The 23245-nt window shown below is 42.0% G+C and overlaps 1 protein-coding gene and 1 long non-coding RNA gene across 12 annotated transcripts in view; both read right to left on the minus strand.

The window, feature by feature from the left end:
• LOC133364575 (uncharacterized) overlaps positions 1 to 4124 on the minus strand; it is a 30319-nt gene extending 26195 nt beyond the window's left edge. The window contains exon 1 of the long non-coding RNA XR_009757984.1: positions 4043 to 4124. This is a non-coding gene — a long non-coding RNA (uncharacterized LOC133364575). The remainder of the gene's footprint in view (positions 1 to 4042) is intronic.
• A 12715-nt stretch (positions 4125 to 16839) lies between these two features.
• NPNT (nephronectin) overlaps positions 16840 to 23245 on the minus strand; it is a 93667-nt gene continuing 87261 nt past the window's right edge. For all 11 annotated transcript variants that reach the window (XM_061585475.1, XM_061585474.1, XM_061585476.1 and 8 more), the window contains one exon: positions 16840 to 21607. In XM_061585475.1, the coding sequence (XP_061441459.1) occupies positions 21512 to 21607 (96 nt within the window). In that variant the 3' untranslated portion in view covers positions 16840 to 21511. The remainder of the gene's footprint in view (positions 21608 to 23245) is intronic.

The following is a 23245-nucleotide window of genomic DNA, read 5'->3' on the forward strand; positions in this document are numbered from 1 at the left end:
TGCTCTCAGGGCCAGCCCCTGGAAGACTCTAACCAACTGGAAACACTTCTGGGGGGGGGGGGAAACGCCCATGGTGCCAATAACCTTCTGGCCTGAGGATCCCACATTGCCCTCTCCTGACTTGGAGGAGCCTAGCTCGGAATCTCTAGTGCAGGGGTGGGGGACCTTTAGTGCTCCAAATGTTGCTGGCATCAGCCTCAGCAAGCATCGCCAATGGCTAAGGATGATGAGAAATGTAGTTCAGCAACATCCAGAGGAGCAAAGGTTTCCCATACCTGCCATAGCAGAACTACAGACATCTCACAAACATAACCCCCAGAGTCAAAAATTGCTAAAACAGGCTGGACCCTTTTAAATGAAGAAGCTCCTCTCATGGAAAATGAAGCAAGCTGCTGAGACAGAGCTGCAGCTCCTATTTAAGGCTCTGTCAGAAGATGATTGCTGCTGAAACAACATTCAAGCCCTGCTCTTAATGAGTCATTAGCTTGAGGACTGCATGTAGCTGTCCATGGTGCCATTTAACTCTTGCCTTGCCTGCATAAGGCTGAAGCTGTCCCTCAGAACAAACTGTGTCTGTCAAACAGCTAACCACACCACATCAAAATTGGACATGTCCATTTTTCAACCAAGTCCTGGACACTAATTGTGATCCAGAAGGATCTGGGAGTTATGTGAAAGTGCCCCAAGGTTGTTATTTAGGACTTCAAGGCCAGGAGAAGGCATACAAGGCATCTTAATATAACTTGAGCTCTACACACTTTAGGACAGAAGTTGGGACCTGTGGCCCTCCAAATGTTGGACTCCAGCTCCCATCAGCCCCAGACAGTATGACCAATGTTCAGAGATCATGGGAGGTAAAGTCCAGCAACATCTGTTGAGCATAGGGTTGCCAGGTTCAGGCCGGGCCTGGCAACCAAGAGTTCTTCTGTATCTTTAAAAGTTGTGCAGGGGGAAGGGAGAATTCCACCTTGTGGTTTTTCCCATTACAGGGTTGCAAGAACACCTGCACTTGGCTGACTTTCTCTTCTCCTAAAGATACAGGATCAGTCTCAGGCCCTGAACCTGGCAACCCTAGTTGAGCACCAGATTTCCCACCCCTACCTTAGGGAGAGTGTCTGTCCTTAAGTCCAATCACAAACATCTACAGCCCAAAAAGATGTTTACAGTCAGTCACATTGGGCTCATCTATTCAATAGTTTTGAAGGGTTGGACCACATCCTATACACCCCAATTGACTTCAAAATATTGCTGTGTGTACCCCAATCTCTGAGCAGTGAGATACTTCCAGGGGTTCCAGTGCTTGCCCAGGTTCAGTTTCTTTGCAATGAATACCAGTGTAGACCATGATGTCTTTAAGATATATGATTTATTAACACATATACACAATCTGAGCATAAGATGGAAAGGCTCACAGCATGAATGCCCCAACAGATCTTACTTCCCCATTAGGTTTCTAGGGTACTCCCCAAACTCATGACTTGGGATTCAATATGCAGAGCAGTCAAGCCTCTCTGTGTCTTTCCAGCTCCCAGCTTCTACATCAGACTCACACACATACAGACTACCTCCTGGTGCCAAGAGGGGGCGGGGAATCATTATTCTGCAAGAGTTTCTACAGCAACAGGACTGTGCTGGACCACATCTTTGGCCACTCAACAGGCCTATTAACTCACAAAGAGACTAGCTTGTCAAAACTATTAACTTAAGAAAGGAACTGGTTTGACTACTTCAGCAGGTCTCTCTAACACAAGCTGAATTTATACACATTCAAAATCACAGGCTAGAAATGGCAATGGGACCAAAAGACATCAGACCAATCCCCCAATCCTATAACAATATGCTGCTCTGTCCATACCACTGAAGAAAAGTGGCAGCTTCTGACAGGCCAGTACAAGGATCCAGTCGGCAATACAGAATTCACAGATTCACAGCTTGCCAAAAAAAGGTGGGGGTGTTGCTTTGATTCCACTTCCAGCCTTGTGGAAAAACACTAGAAGCTGCTACATTGGCTTCATGAGTTAATGGGGTCCCAGTTCTACAAAGAAGAGTTGGTCCAAATTTTCTGGTATGAGCGGCAAAGCTAAATTGGGCTTAGAATGGTGCACCCTCCAGTGAATAACAGTTGCTGTGAGGAATGCAAAAATGGAAGGTGGGTTGTTTATACAAGTTAAAGAAACAGAGGCTGTTCCTGTGGATTAGTTGTGCTGCATCTCAGCAAGATACACAAGACTCACTCCCACTCTAAAGTTCCAGCAACAACAGTGCGGAGGAAGGATTAAAAATACAAATGAGGACAGAGATAAGAACAATTAAAAGAAGCTTTTTGGATGGCATTCTTTAGATTCTGAAGGAGGAAAGGAGGTGTGAAAGTGGATCATTTCCTGGCTCCCTACAGCATTCAGATGTTTAACAGCTAATGAACTAGCTGTTGGAGGAGTTCAGTGTAAGACTGTTTGTTCATTAAGAGTTGTGATTTCAGAAAGAATTTACTAATGTAAGACTCCCCTATCTAGTGCCTGTCAGACTTGTTACAAGTATTGCACATGTGGAACCTGCAACAAAATGTTGCAGTGTGGAGTACTCCCATTCTAGTCAGCCATGTCCTCTTCCAGGATTTTCCATTCTATTCCTTTTCCTCCCTTGTTTCCATCCCTGTCCCACAATGCTTAGTCAGTATTCTGTGACAACTAAGCATGTTCAGTCCTCATGGGCTATTCTGGGAGGAGGGTTGCTCCCTTAGCCTTCCCCCCAAACATTTACAAACTTGGAGTTCATAGAACCACAGAATCATGGAATAATAGAGCTGGAAGCAGCCTATAAGGCCATTGAGTCCAACCCCTGCTCAATGCAGGAATCCCGCTTAAAGCATACCTGACAGGTGGCTGTCCAGTTGTCTCTTGAAGGCCTCCAGTGATGGAGAACCCACCACCTCCCTAGGTCACTGGTTCCATTGTCGTACTGCTCTAACAGTTAGGAAGCTTTTCCTGATGTTCTGTCGAAATCTGGCTTCCTGCAACTTGAGCCCATTATTCCATGTCATGCTCTCTGGAGTGATTGAGGAGAGATCCTGGCCCTCCTCTGTGTGGCAACCTTTCAAGTACTTGAAGAGCGCTATCATATCTCCTCTCAGTCTTCTCTTCTCAAGGCTAAACATGCCCAGTTCATTCAGTCTCTCCTGCTAGGGTTTTGTTTCCAGTCCCTTAATCATCCTTCATTTTTATTATTTTATTATTTTATTTAAATCATTTCTGTACTGCTTTACTTTAAAAAAAACCCATGTACTTTACAACATTTCTCAAAACATCACAAATACAATATTACAAAATATCAGAACAGAACATTACAAATTAAAATCAAACACAAAAATAAAAATCCACATTTAAAGTAGCACAAATAGAGAAAACCAGAACATCCTTGTAAACATCCAGAAACATTACAAGTAAAAAATGAAATACAGAAATACAATAAAAATTCCACATATTAAAGCATTGTTAGCAGCTAAACAAAATGACTATGTAGACTAATGTGCCCTCCCCCTGTAACATCTCCCAAGTACATCCTTGGCAATTTTCCACATACAGACTTATTCTCAGCCATTTCCAGCAATTATATCCATAACACATTTAATCCCCAGACAACTACTTGTCACAAAACAAAAAGCAATGAACATAATTTACAACCAGGAGTGGTAGATGAGGGGCACCACCACACACCTGAACTCCCAGCAATGGAATCGCTGCTGCTTACTGGGAGAGAAAGGTGAGGAGTGAGGTGGTGAGAAGGCTGGTGCTGTGTGGTCGCTGGGCATTGGGTGCATTAGCAGAGTCAATCTAGTCCCCATACCAATGTGTGTGCACAATGCCAACTTCCCCACCATCTTGCACTTCCTCCTCTTCCTCCCAGTAAATGCCAGTGACTCCACTGCTAGGAGGCCAGGGGAGCGGTGGCATCCCTCCTTCCCGATTGCTCCTGTTTACCATCAGCTCATTTACCCATCTCCATCTGAGCAACACAATACAAATGGCAGCACAACCACACCTACCCTGTCTTCCTCCCACAAGGGACAAAAAAGGAGAATCAACTTCAAGATGCTGAATAGTGTTGCACTATTTATGAATTCCCAATAGGGTTGCCAGATTCATGGCCTGAGACTGATGCTGTATCTTTAGGAGAAGAGAAAGTCAGCCAAGTGCAGGTGTTCTTGCAACCCTGTAATGGGGAAAACCACAAGGTGGAATTCTCCCTTCCCCCTGCACAACTTTTAAAGATACAGAAGACCTCTTGGAGGCTGGGCCTGGCAACCAAGAGGTCTTCTCTATCTTTAAAAGTTGTGCAGGGGGAAGGGAGGATTCCACCTTGTGGTTTTTCTCATTACACTGCTGCAAGAACACATACACTTGGCTGACTTTCTCTTCTCCTAAAAATACAGCATCAGTCTCAGGCCATGAACCTGACAACCCTAATTCCCAAAGTGTTTGGACCAGAACATGCCTTCCTCGGGACCTTTTATATTTCTTTATATGAAGCTCAAAAATATCTGAAATATCTGCAATGCCGAAACATGTTTTGAAATCACTGTTCTGGCTGCAATTAATAAATAATGCCATACTGTTTTTCCTTTTCCTCTCTCTCTCTCTCCCTTTTCTGTTGGATGTTTCCCATTTTCTGCATGTGTCCCAACTCAGGTAGGGCCTCACTTTATAACAATTCAGTCCCTCACATTGAATAGTATTAAGCAACTTTATAATGCACAACACATAAAAAAAATCTTACAAGCTTGACTCTCATTCAGGGTAGCAAAAACACCATTCCAGTTGCCAAGCATGCTGATTTCCCCCACCCCTTCCTCTTGTTTGGCTACTTTGGCATAATCACTCAGCAGTTGACTGATCTTCTCATGGTAGGTGGCTGGTAAAATGAGGGCACAAAGCCTTAGAAATCTGTTGGCTTTAGCCAAAGAACTCGAGAATGGACATGAGCCAGTTCCAGTTCCAGTTCCTACAAGCTTTCACAAGCCAGGCCTCAGCCTTGTGAGACTTCTATCAAAGATTGCTGAAAGACCTTTTTTTGACAGCTGACTAATCTTCTTGGAGTGTAAGGCAAGTATCAAGGTGATATAAATGCAGTAATAATACCGTGACTACCTTTCTTGTATTTTTTATTTTTTTTAAAAAAGCAAACAAACTTTGGGAATTCGTTTTTTAAAGAAAAGTGTCTTGGCATGCCACGTGAGGTGTAAAGGAGAAGGAAAAACTAACATTGCATCAAATAATTCCAGTTTGCGTTGCAGTTCTTGTACAATAATAATAATAATAATTTGGTTACTTGTGCCAGGAATAACATCTAGGGAGTTCTACAGCTCCTGAGGGCAGAGGAATTATGTTATTGTTCAAAGGTGGATCAAGCAAAATCTACTAGGTGTAATGCATATTTACTTAATGAGCCCACAACTTAGAAGGCCTGCAAAGATGAACATTTTCATTTTTAAATACACACTCTTGGATATAAAACCATTTAATTAATCTTTTTACAGACCTTCAAAACATTATTTTCTTTATCACCCCCATAAATTACACAACAAGGAATACAAGAGCTCAAACCCTTGGTCCTCAACAACCTCATTCTAAGGGTGTGTCTTCATCACTAACCTGTGATAGAAATAGCAGATTAGTAACTGCTTCTGAAATAACTGTCTTAGGATTTCTTCTCCAATCACCAGGCCTTTTGTGTGTGATTTTACTCTCTGGTACAGAGTACTGGAACGTCTCTTTTGGCTGTCCATGGCAACCTTTTTGTTCTGGAACCCATCTCACTTCTATCAAGGTATGAATACATTTTTTACCCTTGAATTACATACTCAATGCTCTTCTTCATTTTTAAGATGGACTATGTATTGTATTGTTCTGTTTTAAGTTTGTATGTTTTATAAAGGCAAACAAAAATAATTACAAAAAGAAATGTATAAAAAGCACTGCCAATCACACTTCTCAAGTATGGATCAGGACTCTGTGCTACTAGCTACTTAAAAGTGGTGATGGCCACCAACTTGGATGGATTTAAAAGAGGAACAGACAGATTAATGCAGGATAAGGCTATCAATGGCTACTAGCCACATAATCTATGTTCTGCTGCCACTGTCAAAGTATGCCTGAATGCCAGTTGCTGGAAATCGCCAGTGGAGAGACTGGGTTTTTTTGCTCAGGTCCTGCCCAGAGTATGGTCTGAAGGCACATAAGGCCACCATCTTGCTGAAGCTAAGCCAGTCTGGGTCTGGCCAGTGTCTGGGTGGGAGACCACTTGGGAACCACATGTATGCTGCTTTGGGTTCTATGATGAAAGTAAGGCGGGATATAAATATAATAAATAAATAATAAAAGATGCTGTTGTAGTTACACCCATGCCTACAAGGTACCCCCACATTGGTAACAAGGAAGATAAAATGATATCATACATCCTTTTTTGCACTACTTGGGAATATGAGGAGAAAATGAGAATAAGGCTGGAGACTAACTCTGGGGACTTATTGCTTAATAATAGAACTTGGACAGCTGAGGCACCCACAGTCAGGCCATCTATCAGGGGTATCTCTGTCAAGCTTCTCATTGCTTCAGCATTCTAAGGATTGTGGAACAGTCAATACAGAGCTGATGGTTGGCCTCCTCGTGGTGGTTCTGAATCCATAGCTGGTGGGGCCCCAATGCCAAAAGATTAATGGGATGCCTTGTTATTTGTGTATGACAAAAAAGGGGCTGGCTTAAATATGTAATTAAATCCAATCCTGTTACAGACAGTGCATATATCTTTTTTTTAATGCAATGGGAGGCAAACATATCTTTTTCTTTCTTTTTTGAACAAAAAACACAAATGGTGAGGAGAAAGTGTGCTCAGGTGGGGGTCTGGCGACCACTGGAAATGTGTCTAATGACAGCAACATATAAAGCCCCATACAGCTTAGGATTAGAATACCTGAAAGGTCATCTCACCCCTTATAGACTCAATCACTCACTGTGCTCTATGGGTGAGGGCCTCCCATATATACCATCTTCTCGGGAGGTCAGTTCCATACAATACATGAATTGGGCCTTTCATGTTGTGACACCTACCCTTTGGAGTTACTTCCGTTAAATATTAAACAGAAGCTGTCTCTGTTGTCTTTTTGCACCTACTGAACATCTTCCTCTCTCAACAAGCCTTTTAAGTAGAGACCTTTATCCCAGTTTCCATTTTGTTGGATGAGGAAGGGTGGCGTGTAAATTTTGATTAAATAACATCCTCAACAATGCACTGAGGACACCCCTCATATATAAGGGAAACTCTTGTGGCCCCTTAAAGATTAGTGAATTTATGATGGCATGAGAATTAGTCATCAGATGCCAAATGACACTGCTACCTTTCTGGAAATTATACCCATATATATGACTTTCTTAATACAGCTTATTAGTCCTCTGATATAGAAACATAGCACAGTGTTACTGTACACTTTTGCTGATATTTTTCATCACAACTTCAGCTGGCCCCATTGCTAGCAACTGAGATCTTACCTGTCTGAGATCAGCTACTTCAGTCAGAAAAACAAGTTACTCTTTTAGTTGTATTGCCTTTTAGCTCACCCTTCATTCATCAATTGACTCATAATCCCTGGCCAAAACAAACAAAAACATTGATGCTGCAGGGAAATTGGCACCTTCTGAACAACTCACAGTGGTGCATAATGCTTTAATATGTAATTAATTTAACAGCTTCCCCTGAAGAAATTAGTAGTCAACTCTGGCAATGACAGTCAAAATATCTAATTATGAACAACCCTTAGAATGTTATATGGAGATGACTGGCTCATTCATTCCCGGCTTAATGGTGAGCATAACCACTAAATAGTCCAGTGTGTCTAGTTTTTATGTAAATAGCTGACCACTTCAACACATGGCTAGGAAGTTACTTTTCTGACTTCAGCTAGCATTATATAAGACATTATACACGGTATGCTCAAGTTTAGCTAAGGGCACCTGGGAAATATAATGTGGCTAATATTCCCCATGTCCCCAGTTAAACATTAAGGACAAACCTATCAAGCATCCCATCTGCCTGAGGAAATCTCCTGCAAAGATTTGCAGAGTGTTTCCTTCCTAACAGCTGCTCCCCAGCTGGTCCAGAGGAAGAGTGGGCTGGACAGAGAAAAGCTGCAGCCTTAATTCATGCATTTAAAGATAGAGGCAAAGGTGTGGCATTCTACTTCCGCTGTTGGAGGAAGTGTTGAATATCAGTTGTTGAGGAACACAAATGGGGAGAGTGCTCTGGCACTCAGGTCCTACTTGTGGGCTTCCATAGGCATCTGACTGGCCACTGTGAGAACAGAGCTTAGATGGGTCTTTGGTCTGATCCAGCAGGGTGGTTCTTACGTTTTTATGTTAGTGTAGGAATATGTTCAGTACCTGCAGAACTCTCTCTGCAAGGACATCCTGATGCTTTTGTGCTGCGTGGTAGGATCTGAAATGGTGGCCCTGCACTGTGTCTTGTTTTTTGTAAAGGATGATGGATGGTGCTCTGAGAGAAGGACTCCCACATCCTTTGTGACAGTGCATTATGTGTCTCTTCAATGCAATTATTCACTTATTTAACAGATTTACAGACTGTTTCCTAGAATAAAGCCACTGAAGCAGTGTACAATAATAAACTGCTTCATTAGTGTTCCAAAAAAGAAAGTCCCCAGTGACTGCTTGAGTTGCTTATGCAGTGGTTCTCATCCTAACCCCTGCTGAAGTGAATCAGGAAGCAGCTATGTGTCTGGAACTCCACAGGCTTTTGGAGCTGTGTGGAGTTTCAACTGGAGAAGAACAAGCTTTCCAGCAGCATCCACTTAAGTTACACAGTGACCAAAAGAGCACTTGTGCTGTAGGAATATAGGCTGCAATGCAACATAGAATTAAATATACTTAAGTCTATTCACAGCAAGGATCTTAAACTTGCTTACCTCTGCACTGGATTGTGGCCAGTATTAAATACTGGGGGACATAATTACTTAGGCCAGCTGTGCCAGAGTTTTTTTAGAAGAGGAATCACAGATCAGGTGCTCATAGAGCAACCTGTTATGGATAATAAGCTATTTGCAATGTTATTATTTTAAAATGCCCAAATGGACTGCTGCTGTTTACCAGCAGGCAATTTGAGGACGGGCCGTAGCTCAGTGACAGAGCAACTGCTTTGCATGCAGAAGGTCCCAAATTTATTCCCCAACATCTCCAGGTAGAGCTGGGAATGTCCCCAGTCTGAAGCTTTGGAGAACTGCTGCCAGTCAGGGTAGACAATACTGAGCTGGATGGGCCAATGGTCTGGCTTGGTATAAGGTAGCCTCCTATGTTCCTAATAGCTCCTAACTCATCCTGTTCTGCATGAAGTAATATTTAAATGAGTGACCACATTATTTCATGATTAAGAGATGGTTAGCCACAAATCTTTGCATTAACAACTCCAGCTGATGTGACATACTATACATGGTTTGAACTAGGAAACCAGGAATGCTTCCCTTTATGGTGGAGCTGGGTGCTGCATGCCTTTGAGTACTAGATCACAGCTGATGACATGAGCCATCTGAAAAAGCAACTTGTAAAGAGAGGTGAAAAAAGATGACAGGTTTCACTGATAGTTTGCCAAGGCCAAAGAAACAGATGGAAACAATGACCCCAAATGCCTACAATCACAGGAAAAAATAAATGAAATGGCTGGGTCAGAAGTGTGATATTTAAAAAAAATGAATTACACTTTTTAAAAAGATCACACTTTTATTTATTTATTTGATTTATATCCCTCCCTTCCTCCCAGCAGGAGTCCAGGGCACTAAAAACACTTTAAAACATAATAAAAATGGACTTTAAAATACATGAAAACAAAACATCTTTAAAAGCATTTTAAAATAAGATTCAAGACTTTTTTTACAAAAAAATTGAAAACATGTTGTTTAAGAAAATGGTTTAAAAACATTAAAAAGCAATTCCAACACAGACGCAGACTGGGATAAGGTCTCAACTTAAAATGTTTGTTGAAAGAGGAAAGTCTTCAATAGGCGCCGAAAAGATAACAGAGATGGCACCTGTCTAATATTTAAGGGAGGGAATTCCACAGGGTGGGTGCCGCCACACGAAAGGTTCTTTTCCTATGTTGTGCAGAACAGACCTCCTGACAAGATGGTATCTGCAGGAGGCCCTCACCTGCAGAACGCAGTGATCGGTATATAAGGGATAAGACGGTCTTTCAGGTATCCTGGTCCCAAGCTGTATAGGGCTTTGTACACCAAGACTAGAACCTTGAACTTGGCCCGGTAGCAAATGGGCAGCCAATGCAATTCTCTCAGCAGTGGGGTTGACATGTTGGTGATTCCCTGCCCCAGGGAGCAGCCTCACTGCCGCATTTTGCAGCAGCTGCAGCTTCCAGATCAACCTCAAGGGCAGCCCAACATAGAGCACATTACAGTAATCCAGCCTAGAGGTTACCAATGTGTGGACAATAGTGGTCAGACTATCCCTGTCCATAAACAGCTGAAGCTGGTAAAAGGCACTCCTAGCCACTGAGGTCACCTGGGCCTCTAGTAACAAAGATGGATCCAGGAGTACTCCCAGACTACGGACCCCCAGAGGGAGTACAACCCCATCCAAAGCAGGCAATTGACCAATTATCTGAACTCGGGAACCACCAACCCACAGTGCATCTGTCTTGCTAGGATTCAGACTCAGTTTATTGGCCCTCATCCAGCCCACCACCAAGTCCAGGCAGTGGTCCAGGGCTTGCATGGCCTCTCCTGATTCAGATGTTACAGAGAAATAGAGCTGGGTATCATCAGCGTACTGCTGACACCTCTCCCCAAATCTCTTGATCACTGCTCCCAAGGGCTTCATATAGATGTTAAATGGCACAGGGAACAAGATGGTACCCTGCGGCACTCCACAGCACAACTGCCAGGGGGCCAAAAGACAATCACCCAATGCTATTCTCTGAAAACAACCTTGGAGATAGGATCGGAACCACTGTAAAACAGTGCCTCTAATACCCATTTCACCAAGTCGGCCCAGAAGGATACCATGGTCAATGATATCAAAGGCTGCTGAGAGATCAAGTAAGAGTAGCAGGGTTGCACTCCCCATGTCCTCCCGATAAAAGTAATCCATCAGGGCAACCAGGCCTGAACCCAGACTGGGATGGGTCAAGATAATCTGTTTCATTCAAGAGTACTTGCAATTGCTGTGCCACAACCCTCTCAATCACCTTCCCTAAGAAGGGGGTATTTGCGATTGGTCGGTAATTGTCGCAGACCAATGGGTCCAGGGTGGACTTTTTCAGGAGTGGTCGGATCACCGCCTCTTTCAGGGCGGCAGGAACTTTTGACCCAACCATTAGTCCTTCTTTTGTCAGGGCCAGCCCTGCCATTAGGCAGAGGTAGAACATTAGGCTATGTTCTATCACCATTGTCAGAGGCAGTATGCTTCTGGATACCAGCTGCTGGCAACCACAAGAGGGGAGAGTGTTCTTGCACTCAGGTCCTGATTGTGGGCTTCCTACAGGCATCTGTTTGACCACTGCAAGAACAGAATGCTGAACTAGAACGGCCATTGGCCCAATCCAGCAGGCTCTTCTTTGCCTTCTTATGTTAGTGATGTGCCTGATGCTAGGAGGCAGGGAGAGGTGACAAACTGTTGGAAGAAAGTTATATATGCCATACAGCCAGCCATGCAGCCCCTAGGCTAGCCTGCTTCCCTCAGATGTGGTGGGGAATGGTGAATGGTGTCCCATTGCCAGTGCTGAAGTAATAACTGATTGGCCTGCCTAAGTGGAATTTGGGAGGGGGGGCGTCTTGTCCTTTGCCTCAGGCAGCAAAATGTCGGGCCAGCCCTCTCCACTGTTTTCATTCCTCATCTGTCTCTATCTTCAGGGTGCATATCTTCTTGTGATTTCTTCTTCTTGTTGTTAGGATTGGATCACCTGCCCTTTCTGTGGGACATCGGCCACTGCAGCAGCTACAGATGGGTGCTCCAATTCAGCAACAGATATTCAAGTGTGGAAACAACTAGTATGGCAGATTCTCTTTACCTCCATCCACTGCCCCCCAACAGCAACCCCCCTTCCACATTAACAAGAATAAGATGGCAGGACAACATAAGTGGATACTATCATCCCTTATGTGCATGAAGAGACTTTGAGCCCAGAAGGATAAACACCCACTATTATGCAACCATCTGAGGACCTCACCACCCTTGCTACATTTGAACATATTTTCTATAAACACCAATCTTGTGTGGATACCTATGTGGACATCTGGCCTATATAGATTTATACGTTTTACATTTGTTATTGTTTTTCTTTCTTCTTTGTTAAATTTAAAGTTTTAAAAACTTAATTTTAAAAACAGATGTTCATATAAATAGTTTGAGTGAGGATCAAAGGCCATGCTTAGATATAAGAAAATAGTAGAGCAGCACCATGAGCACTATTTTCCCCTGCTTCCCAAAAAAAGTTAAAGAAAGAGGACATGGTCTTCCATACAAAGATGTAAACCTGAAATCAGGCAAATTCTGACACTCAGGCGCTAACAAACCAGTGCAGCAATTCAAAGACATTGCCTTTCTACAAGCAGAGTAAGTCGAGAATATGACTGAATGAACACAGGCGATTTTTATGGCAACTTGCTGTTGGATTTTTCTGCCAGGGTTGAATTAAGTGGGTCACGTACATAGTTATGGTGAAAACCAGATGTATAATACTTCCTCTATCTTTCAGGAAACATAATGAACATATTAACAAAAACATTTGATGCAGTTTTTAAAGATACAGAAGACCTCTTGGTTGCCAGGCCCAACCTCCAAGAGGTCTTCTGTATCTTTAAGTTGTGCAGGGGGAAGGGAGAATTCCACCTTGTGGTTTTTCCCATTACACTGTTGCAAGAAAACCTGCACTTGGCTGAATTTGCTCTTCTCTTAAAGATACAGAATCATTCTCAGGCCCTGAACATGGCAACCCTAATCGTGGTGGTTGCCATAAACCTGGCACTATCCTGAGTATTTTTTTTAGATTAGATTTAGCTGATTTGCCAGCTGTGACTGAAGAAAGGGTATTTTGCTTCAGTACTCATGCATTGCTGCATCAAGAGTATTACAATGCTCTCTGTGTGGAGCTACTTTGGCTAGTGCAAAATATGGCTGCCAGGATGCTGATAAGAACAAAGCTGTTGCCTCATATAAGCAGGGTATAGTCATCTGGGGGTGTGGGGTGTTGTAGACCTCTTACATTTTGGGGAGCAGGGTCCCAGCAGGGCTCCTATATTTCCAGTACCCTATGGACCAATCAGCATGGAATGTGTTAGCTGCTGAGATGAGTCTCCTGGAAGCTATCATTATATTCTTCTTGCTGAACCTCAAAAAGACATATCCTCATCCTGTATTCATCAAAGTAAGAGACTGAAAGCTCATTTTAATTGTATAATCTTAGAAGGGGGCATGGTGTGGCTATCATGAAGGGAACCTGCACTTCTGAATTTGCCACTACACTACTGCATATAAGACTAATCCTCAGTGGCGGTTGGTGGCTCCAGGTCAGTGAGGCAGTGGAATCCACTCTGAGTTTTAGTCCAAACTGTCAAGCCACCTTGGACAGTTCCTTGAAAGTTCAGGCTAAAACCCAGAGTGGACTCCACTGTCCTACTGACATGGAGACACCAGCTGCCACTGCTAATCCTATGCCAATTACACTGACTACCAGTTAATTTGGGGGGTCACTTTAGGGTGATGGTACTGACCTTTAAAGCCTTTAATGGTCTTGGACCTGATTGGTTAAAGAAGAGTGTACAAGAACACAATGGAAACTGGCATGTCCTGTCCTAGTCTGATTAGTTTGGCTTTCATCTATAAGACCCGCTGACAGAATAGTTCAAGAGACAGAAAAGTGGTACACACAGCTCTCTCCACTCATTGAATGAACTCCTCCCCCTCTGGCATTGTTCTGCACCCCCACCATGTTCCCCTGATGAATGTCCATTTGATGTTAAGAGTTCTGTCCTATATGTGAGAAGAGACCCCGGCCAATCAGATGTTCAGCAGAGAAACATTGCGGTAGGGTGCAATCCTCTCCATGGATTCATACAGTGTGTGTGTGTGTGTGTGTGTGTGTGTGTGTGTGTGTGTGTGTGTGTGTGTGTGTGTGTGTGTGTGTGTGTGTGTGTGTGTGTGTGTGTGTGTGTGTGTGTGTGTGTGTGTGTGTGTGTGTGTGTGTGTGTGTGTGTGTGTGTGTGTGTGTGTGTGTGTGTGTGTGTGTGTGTGTGTGTGTGTGTGTGTGTGTGTGTGTGTGTGTGTGTGTGTGTGTGTGTGTGTGTGTGTGTGTGTGTGTGTTGTGGTGTAAATTTTTATATTTGTCAAGCAAAGAATAACAGCGGTCTGAAATGCATGTGTGCCAGTGTGTGTGTTTACCTAAGAAAGCAGGCTTTTGTCCTGCATTGAGATCACTGAGAATTAAGACTTAGTAAAATAAGAAAAGCTATTTTATTTATAGAAATCCATAGTAGATAGAAAGGTATACCTAGTTCTAACTAACTAACTAAGTTGGAGGCGCAACGTCCAGGCTTGGGAGTTGACCTCATGGCTCAGGAGGGAGACAGCAGAGACAAAGGTGTCTCCTCTCTCCCAGACAGTCAGAGAAGAAAGGGCGGAAGGAGGAGGGGCAGGTAAGCTTCCCTTAAGACATATCAGTCTAACAGCCGGAAGGAAGTCAGTCAGAGCATCACAGGTAAAGGTAATCAAGCAATTCCCCGTGGAGGACCCTAACTCTATCTCCCTTCTGGACCATAAACAAAAGAACAAACCAGGAGTTGCTCTTGCCCCACTTCCAACAGTGTGTGCGTGTGTATGCCCTATAGCAGGTGTGGAGAACCTTTGGGCCTCCGGATATTGCTGAACTACAACTCCCATCATCCCTGGATATTGGCCATGCTTGCTGGGGTTGATGAGAGTTGTAGTTCAGCAACACCTGGAAGGCCAAAGGTTGCCCTATAGTGTTCCATCAGTCTGCGATCAGAGTAACTGGGAAAATATACAATGCTTGTATAAGCGAATCTGGGAGGTGAGGTGGAGGACTGGTGAAAGGGTTGTGAACTCTGATGGCAGGCAGCTGGACTAGATGCCCTTTCTAATCCCTTTCAATCATAAAGTTTCAAAAGAGAGGTGAGATTAAGGTTGGTATTAGGAAGTATATGAAACCTTCCTTTTAACTTACATCTGTCTTATGGAAATATTAACTAATCATCTCAGCAAGACTCTTGCTTACAGAGATAAGTGATGGAACAATATAGTTCCTACCAAACAGTTGGCACATAAAAGCAGAAAGACATTAGGAGCTGAGCACCACAGGAGCTATAAGAACAGCAAGTGAAAGCCTTGCTAAAGAAACAATTGTGAAGGACAGATCAATGAAGGAAATAATGATAGATAAGGCTTTTTACATTTCAATCATTCTTTCTGGGAGCACTTTACACATCTAATCCTTATTGGAAAGCAGTCACGTCTGAAATGCAAATGAGGCAGTACTCAAATTTTGCACAGTAATGTTATTGTTGAAGCAATATGGGTTGGAGAAAAGAGTAGGAGAGTAAGGAACAGGATGGCCACTAATGCATTACCAAAAAAGAAAAAAAGTGTTACCCCCCAAAAAAAAGATCAAAAGAGGACACAGATTTGCATAAATGTTGCATGTGCTAATTCATAGGTGTAGATGCAAATTTTAAAAGAGTTACTATAATTTAAAAAGAAATATGGTTCATCTCACTCTAGTGTGAGGAAGACTGTGACCAATGACATGTGTGACTGATTCTATTGAAAACATTTTATTTTAGGTGAAATGAGGCACAAAATCATAGAGTTGGAATGGACCTTAAAGGTCATCTTGTTCAACCTGCGGCTGACGCAGGACATCGCTGCTACAAGATCCCAAATTGGTGGCCACCCAGCCTCTGCTTAAAAAGCTCAATCAAAGGAGAGTCTAGCACCTTCTGAGGCAGTCTGGCCTGATTTCAAACAGCTTGTACTGTCACAAAGTTCTTAATGTTCAGGTAAAAATCCCCTTTGATGTAATTTTCACCCGTTGGCTTAGGTCTGACTGGAGTCAAAGAAAACAAATTTGTTTCACCATCTATGTGTCAATCCTTCAGATATCTGAAATTTCTTCTTCTCCATGCTAAGCATACCAAATCTCTTCAAGCTTTCCACATAGGTCTTGGTTTTCAGGCCCCTAACCTTGCTGCCCTTCTGGACAGGTTCCAGTTTGTCAATATCCTTCTTAAACTGAAACAATAAGGTGGTATTTGTGGTGCAGTATTTATGATGACCCATTTACCTGTGCTATCCACGACACAGTGATCATGTAGAACAGGGTTATGCAAACCAGCCCTAGTTGATATTACAGCCTAGAAACATAGCAATAAATAACTAGAAATAACTCTTGTACAGTTTTCCCTTTCAGAATGTACAAGTCAACAAGGATTCTTTCTGTACAGAGCTGTTGAGTGCAGTCTTAAAACAAGTCAAATGCCATCAGAGTAATCAGCTTTGTTTCTACATTTGCTTTGCTTCCATGCTGTCTAAAAGCAGTAAACATGGCCTTTTGGCCTCTCTGTTTGCTTTAGTTTCTACAGGAATCCAGCCATGGCCTTAATGATACACATCAAATAAGCTGGAAAAAGGTTGCATGTGAAGTGCAATGGTTGCTTAACCTCCCTAGTTGAAGTCTTACCTTTTGCCAACAATTGAAATAAGAATATTCATTGTTATTTCTAAAAGCAAAATAAATGCAAATAACCATAATGACAAATGCTTGTAAATTTACAAAGATGTTTTTATTTTGAGTCAGTCTGGGAGAAGGGTTAAGCATTTCTTTAAAACCATATTAAATTATTAGCCAGCAAGATGTCCTACAGTACTTTTGATAAAATGTATTCTACTTGAACTTAATATAGGTTTGTTGGCACCAAACATTTATACCTTTTGAAGAACTTTTCATTTTGGCAGAGCTATGAAGTCACTATATCTATAGACATAGATATATATTAATTTACACACATTTTAATGCCTAAATTCAGCAAGAGAGATCTGTGTGTGTAGAAGAAGCCTTGCTACATGAGCAAATACAGATGAGCTAGTCCATATCTGTATTTTTAAGTACATTGCATGTTATTCTTTGGACACACATTCCCATCTTCATTGCAGTGCGATGATAATACACAGCCTCACCCACTCTTGTGCAACTGCTAACACACAATGTCTTCTTGCACCAAGACCATTGTATTTAAATTATTGTGTTGTTTGATATGACACTGATTTCTATAGTACAGATAATCTTTTTGTGCTTGTGTATAACCATAGCTCCATAAAAGGCTCTGTGGAATATAACTAGATATATCCAAAATACAGCATGAAAACAGGAAGAATCAGCCAAAATGAGAGAAGGTTGCACAAAAAAATGAGTATTTTTGTTTTTTGTTTTTAATGAAACTAAGCCAAATAATTGGGGAAAAGTTAGATCAATCAAGCTGTCAGTGAAAATATATTTCCAGATAGAAGAACGTTTGACAAGTCAACAGAGGTTGCCTTGTGATGTTGCAATGGGGAGGAGCTGTAGCTCAATGGTAGACCAAATCCTTTGTATGCAGAAAGTCCCAGGTTCAATCCATGGTATCTCCAGGCAGGGATGGAAAACACTTGCACTAGGAACATGGAGAACCACTGCCACTTGGTGTAGACAACATGGTCCAGACCAATTGTCTGCCTCAGTATAAGACAGCTTCCTATGTTCCACTGAAAAGGTGCATGCAACCTATGCATCTGCTCTTCACATTGGTTTTAAAAGTCTAAGGGGACATCAGTCACCTCTCCAGTCTTGAGGGCATGAGCTTTCATTACATCTGGTGCCCATGCATCTCACCATAGAAGAGACATATGACTTATCTCTCTAGCTATTGCACTAGAACCATGACAGAAGTAATTCATTCATCCACTCTCCCATGTTCAGGAGTTTCAAAAGTCATTCTTACTGAAATCCTCTTAAAGTGGACAGAATGATGCCAGTTCATGTTCACTGGAAGCAACAAGCCTTGCCTTTGTAAGAGACTTGTTCCCATTATGGGAAACAATCAGCAGCTTTTGCCCATTGGAAATAGCAGAGCACAATATGTATGGTGAGCTGTGTCAAGGTTAAAGGCCAACACCTCAGTTCTGAATACCCTGCATGCTCTGGCACACAAAAAAGCCTCCTATGTGAGCAGGCCTCCCATTCACTTCAACTGATAAGGGCAGCTCTGTACATGCAGAGTTCCTCCATCAAACTGAACCAGGAAGCCCTTGTCGGTGGATACACTGAAACCCCACCAATATGATATTAATAACAAAAAATAAGTGTACACACACAATCTAACTTGAACCAAGTAAAGTTGTTAAGCATTGCAAAGTCGTTTGTGAACACTTGTCCTGCTGTCACATGTCATGTCAGGCCCATGACAAATACATATTTTAATACTGCCAGCATTATTACTAAAATCCAAGAACAACATGGAAACATTCTGCCAGAATCTAGACACATGCTTGATTAGCTTCCCACACCTATATGGGGCTTTTACATTTCATCCTCTTTTCCTGCTCACAGGAAAAAAAATGTAGCTCCTGCTTCTTGGGTTGGCCCAAGACAAAGAACAAAGACGGTGCTCCCATCCCAGATACAGAAGGTAACTAGACTAGCAATTGGATCTTACTTCAACACTGATGATTGGACATCTTCTTTCACCATACTGGCCAGTTTAGGAAGTGCAGGGCAGGCTGTGTGACACACACAGCTCAGTCCTCTAACATCTCTCTGCTGCACACTCTCCCCCCCCCCCCAAGCATCTGCTGCCTGGCTCTGCCAAATGGTACAGAAGCCTCTGCCTTGCTCTGTCAAAGCAAACTTCTTTTGATACATGGAGTAGATTGAAAACTGGAGGATGCTATACAATGAGAGAAAAAGTCTCAATGTTCAAGATTGTGCAAGACTTTGGATTAAGCAAAAGAAACCCTAGATTGTGGCATATGTCAGGATACATGCCACTAAAAGACTGGACTGGAGTATACTCTTTCACTTTCAACAAAAGTTACATTACACAAATAGCACCTTGCATATTACTGGCTTAAATAGAAACAAAAGCAATTGGGTCTAATATTGGGCTAAATTCAACAAATGTTAATCATGACTGAGTCAGTCCCATTAAAATCAATGGGGTTGCACTAAGAAAAATCAATCAGTTGCATGGAAACACCAACAAAATAGCTGCATTCTACTGCTTTCAATGGAAATTCAACATGATTAATTTTTGCCAGATTGTGCCCATTGCCCTTAATCTGCATTTTACAATTCAAGATTATTTCACCGTACTGAAAATAAAAACAAAAACATGAAATTTGGTCTAACCCTTTTTCCAAGAGAATTCTAACCAGATAAATTCAACAGTGCAAATTTGATCATTCCAAAACTCTACCAAGTTATGGGCACTTGGTGGGGGACATCCTTTTTGCAGCTGGAGCAGTCTTGCACATTTCTACTACAACAGGTTGCTTGGCTGAATAGGCAAGCTGCATTCAAAACTTAAAAAGCAGCTTGCCTATTCAGTGTGTGTAGAGATTTTTAAAACACTCTCATGTGCAATTTTGACCAATAAAAACAAAACACCACCTTGATAAACATTATTTCCATCCAAATCTAATGAAATTATTACCTATATAATAAGGTAATAAGATCTGAGAAGCTGCATGATTCTATGACAAAAAAACAACTATGGAATATGTTGAAATTAAGCTCGTATCAGTATCCGGGCCTGCTCAATTCATAAGAGTGGCACTGTTTGCTGATGACCATTGTATTTAGCCATACCAGTGGCTGAGCTACCTGAGCACACTTTAAATGCACAAATGTGTGGGTGCTAAGGACATGCAAGCCCTTAGTCAAACCTTCAGGATAAGGACTCCCAAACTTGTTTTCGGCATCTAGGCTCACATAAACTGGATCATCTGCTCCTGTAATTAATCTGAAGTTCTTCTCCAGGTACCCTGTGATCTGAAGCAAGGTGAGTGAAGCAAGGAGGGAGGCTTTTTGGTGGTGGTGATCTGCCTGTGGAATGGCCTCCCCAGGGAAGCTCACTTACCTATGCTGTTGTCATAATCTTGCTGCTGCATGGTTTAATTGTTGTTTCCCTAGGTTTTTTCACCTTTGCAGTTTTTTTAAATCTTTTAAGCCATCTGAATCTCTCTTTGATTGGATTCTTATACTGTGCTGTGGTGTTTTATTATTATTTTATAATGTTTTTGTTGTTGTTATGTGCCTCCAAGTCGACTATGAGTTACGGATTTTTCCTATAAACTGCCCTAGGGTAATGTATGGCAGACCAATTAATAGCTAGAAACTAATCTACCTGCTGCAATCATTTGTTCAGGATGGCCAATTCCTGACCCAAAGAAAGCTCTTTTGGCCTTTAATAGCTACTGAGAAAGAAAAGTAAAACCTGGACAAATGATCCCCAGCCACATGACTATCAAATTCACAAGTGCACCTTTCAATGCTAGGTTTTGCCATTGCTACCAATTATGGACACCTTTCCTTCCTACAGAAGACCATTGATTTGAGTAACTCCATACAATTCAACTGAATCTAGCATCCAGCCTGTGAAGTTCATTGCAACCATATGGCTAGTTTGCTATGCAAAATAATAGTGTGGAGCTAATGGCAAGTGGCACACTATGAAGAAAATACTTCCTGACTGATTATCAGTGTAGTTTTCTGTGTGCTAGTCTAACCTAGATGTACACAGCTGCCATTTTATCTTGCAATTAGATTCTGCAAATATGCAAACATATAAATACATTAATATCCATACACATTTATACAGAACACAGCACTACCAATATTAAGGGATGCAGTGCCTACTCTATAACAACTGTCTCTTGTCTCTTGTTAATAAGATACAGCAAAAGAATAAATGCTATTTTATATATATATATCTCACACTCTTCTTTAAAAGTTGATGGCAGTAGAATAGCAGCTCAGGTCTACATCTGAGTTACTTTCAGTTTATGAAGCTGAACCAGTTCCACAGTACACAGTGTAAACAGCAAAATGGAAAAAAACACTCAGAAGACTATTAATGCAATTGCTGTATGTACCAAAGTCTCTTTTTGATGATGCCTGGCAACAGTTTGTTCTTCTTCATGAAGGATATTTATATCCTTAATTCAGAACTCAGGAGGCCTTTATCCCATGTACGTGAGCTGGATAATTGTTAGTGGAAATCCCCAATGTTGGTCTGAACTTACTTTGCCCTTATAGAAAACTTGATATTTTTTTTTAGATGGAGATTCATTGGGATTTCATAAAGACATGGTAGAAGTAGTTGTCAAGCCACCATCTCTCTTGGCGGAAAGGCATGGGCAATATAAGTATGTTCCCCTTGCCAGTCTGTGTGTTACCACTAATGGTCTTGAGAGCACAGGCCTTTCCTCAAACTCACGTCATCCAATCCAATCTCCCCAGTTCTTCCTTTTCCTTTCTCACCTTTGAAAATAACCTGTGAGGGGAAAAAGATGTTTCAAAATGTAAACTATAACACAGAGGGTTTATTATATGACTAAAACTGTAACACTGATAGTATCTCAGTACAGGAAAATGCACGTGTATGAGTTTATTTCACCATGAATACATGGATTGGGCTGCCTCACCTGTATATTCCCAGCTCAATGAACTGCCATGTCACACTTTATATGTGCTTTTGTTGAAACTATTTGTACAAAGAAAAATATGGCTCATATGACATTTTCTTAGAAGCTGCCTCTATTATAAATAGATAAGAGCTAGTTTGATCATCAGAAAAGGTCCTCCTGGGCATGACGTGTCATGAGAAAATACATCTCATGACCATATGGAGGATGGACTTCTTGGTGTGGCACCCATTTTGTGGAGTGATTTCCCCTCAAATATCAGAGCCAGTGAATAGTTGCTGGGAATCCTAAGCAGAGGTGTAGTTGTCCAAGGTCTCAGGGGGTCTTATACCCCTTACTTTTTTGGGAACCAGGTCCCAGCAGGGTCCCAATGTCTCTAGTATCCTACAAGACAATCAGCATGAAAGGGGAGAGTGTTAGCCACTGAGACTGAGAAGAGACTTCTAACTTGCTTTCTTGTTGTTTCCTGCTGATTTGAGCCAATCATAGTGAAAGGAATTCGTATTAGTCCCTCCTTCAAAAAGCCAAGTTGTGGCGAGTGAGAATTCCGTAATTGCAGAAGAAGAGACAATGAATCCTAATGGTAGCATCCCATTTACATCATCCAAGCAGTTTTGTAGCAGCAGGAGATAAACGTGTAGAAACTGAATTCTGGAGTAATTCAAGCAATATCTCTGACAGTGAGAAAGGACAGGCAAGTAGTGACAGTGATAGAGAAGCAGAAAGCAGTATTCAAGCCTGGCCAGATTATTTTACAATCTTAGACAGTTGTATAATCTTAGAAGGGGGTGTGGCTGGGAGGGGTCATGGCTTTGACTTTTATGAAAGGACCCTGCACTTCTGAATTTGCCACTATACCACTGATCCTAAGTGGAGAAAGCACTGTCCTCAGGTCCCCCTTATGGGCATCCTATGGGCATTATCTTGGCCACTATAAGAATAGGATGCTGGACTAGATGAGCCTTTGTCTGATCCAGCAGGGCCCTTCTTATGTTCTTATCTAGCATTTGTCAACAGTGTTGGCATCTCACCAGTTCACCAAGACATTTATTTGCTCAGGCATACATTTCACACACACACACACACACACACACACACACACAGAGAGAGAGAGAGAGAGAGAGAGAGAGAGAGAGAGAGAGAGAGAGAGAGAGAGAGAGAGAGAGAGAGAGAGAGAGAGAAGCACCAAAATATGCTTATGGAATTGTTTTATCATTTCATGAACCACCTTGCTATTGTTGTAATTAAAGGCAGAATATAAATGGGGCCAAATAAATAAATAAAATAGCAAGTGTAAAATTAATCCACGACTCCAGTAGTGATCACCTGTTTTCTCAATATATCTTGATTTAAACTCTTCAAAGATATTTATATAGTCACTGGTCTTAAAGAAACCTTGAGAGTGGCTATTGTCTACCAGTTTATGCAAACGGAGTCTGGTCTTAAATATGCTAACCTCTTTTGTTTAATAGCAATGTAATTTGGAG

Source organism: Rhineura floridana, chromosome 9, assembly GCF_030035675.1.
Source record: "Rhineura floridana isolate rRhiFlo1 chromosome 9, rRhiFlo1.hap2, whole genome shotgun sequence".
Classification (NCBI taxonomy): Eukaryota; Metazoa; Chordata; class Lepidosauria; order Squamata; family Rhineuridae; genus Rhineura; species Rhineura floridana.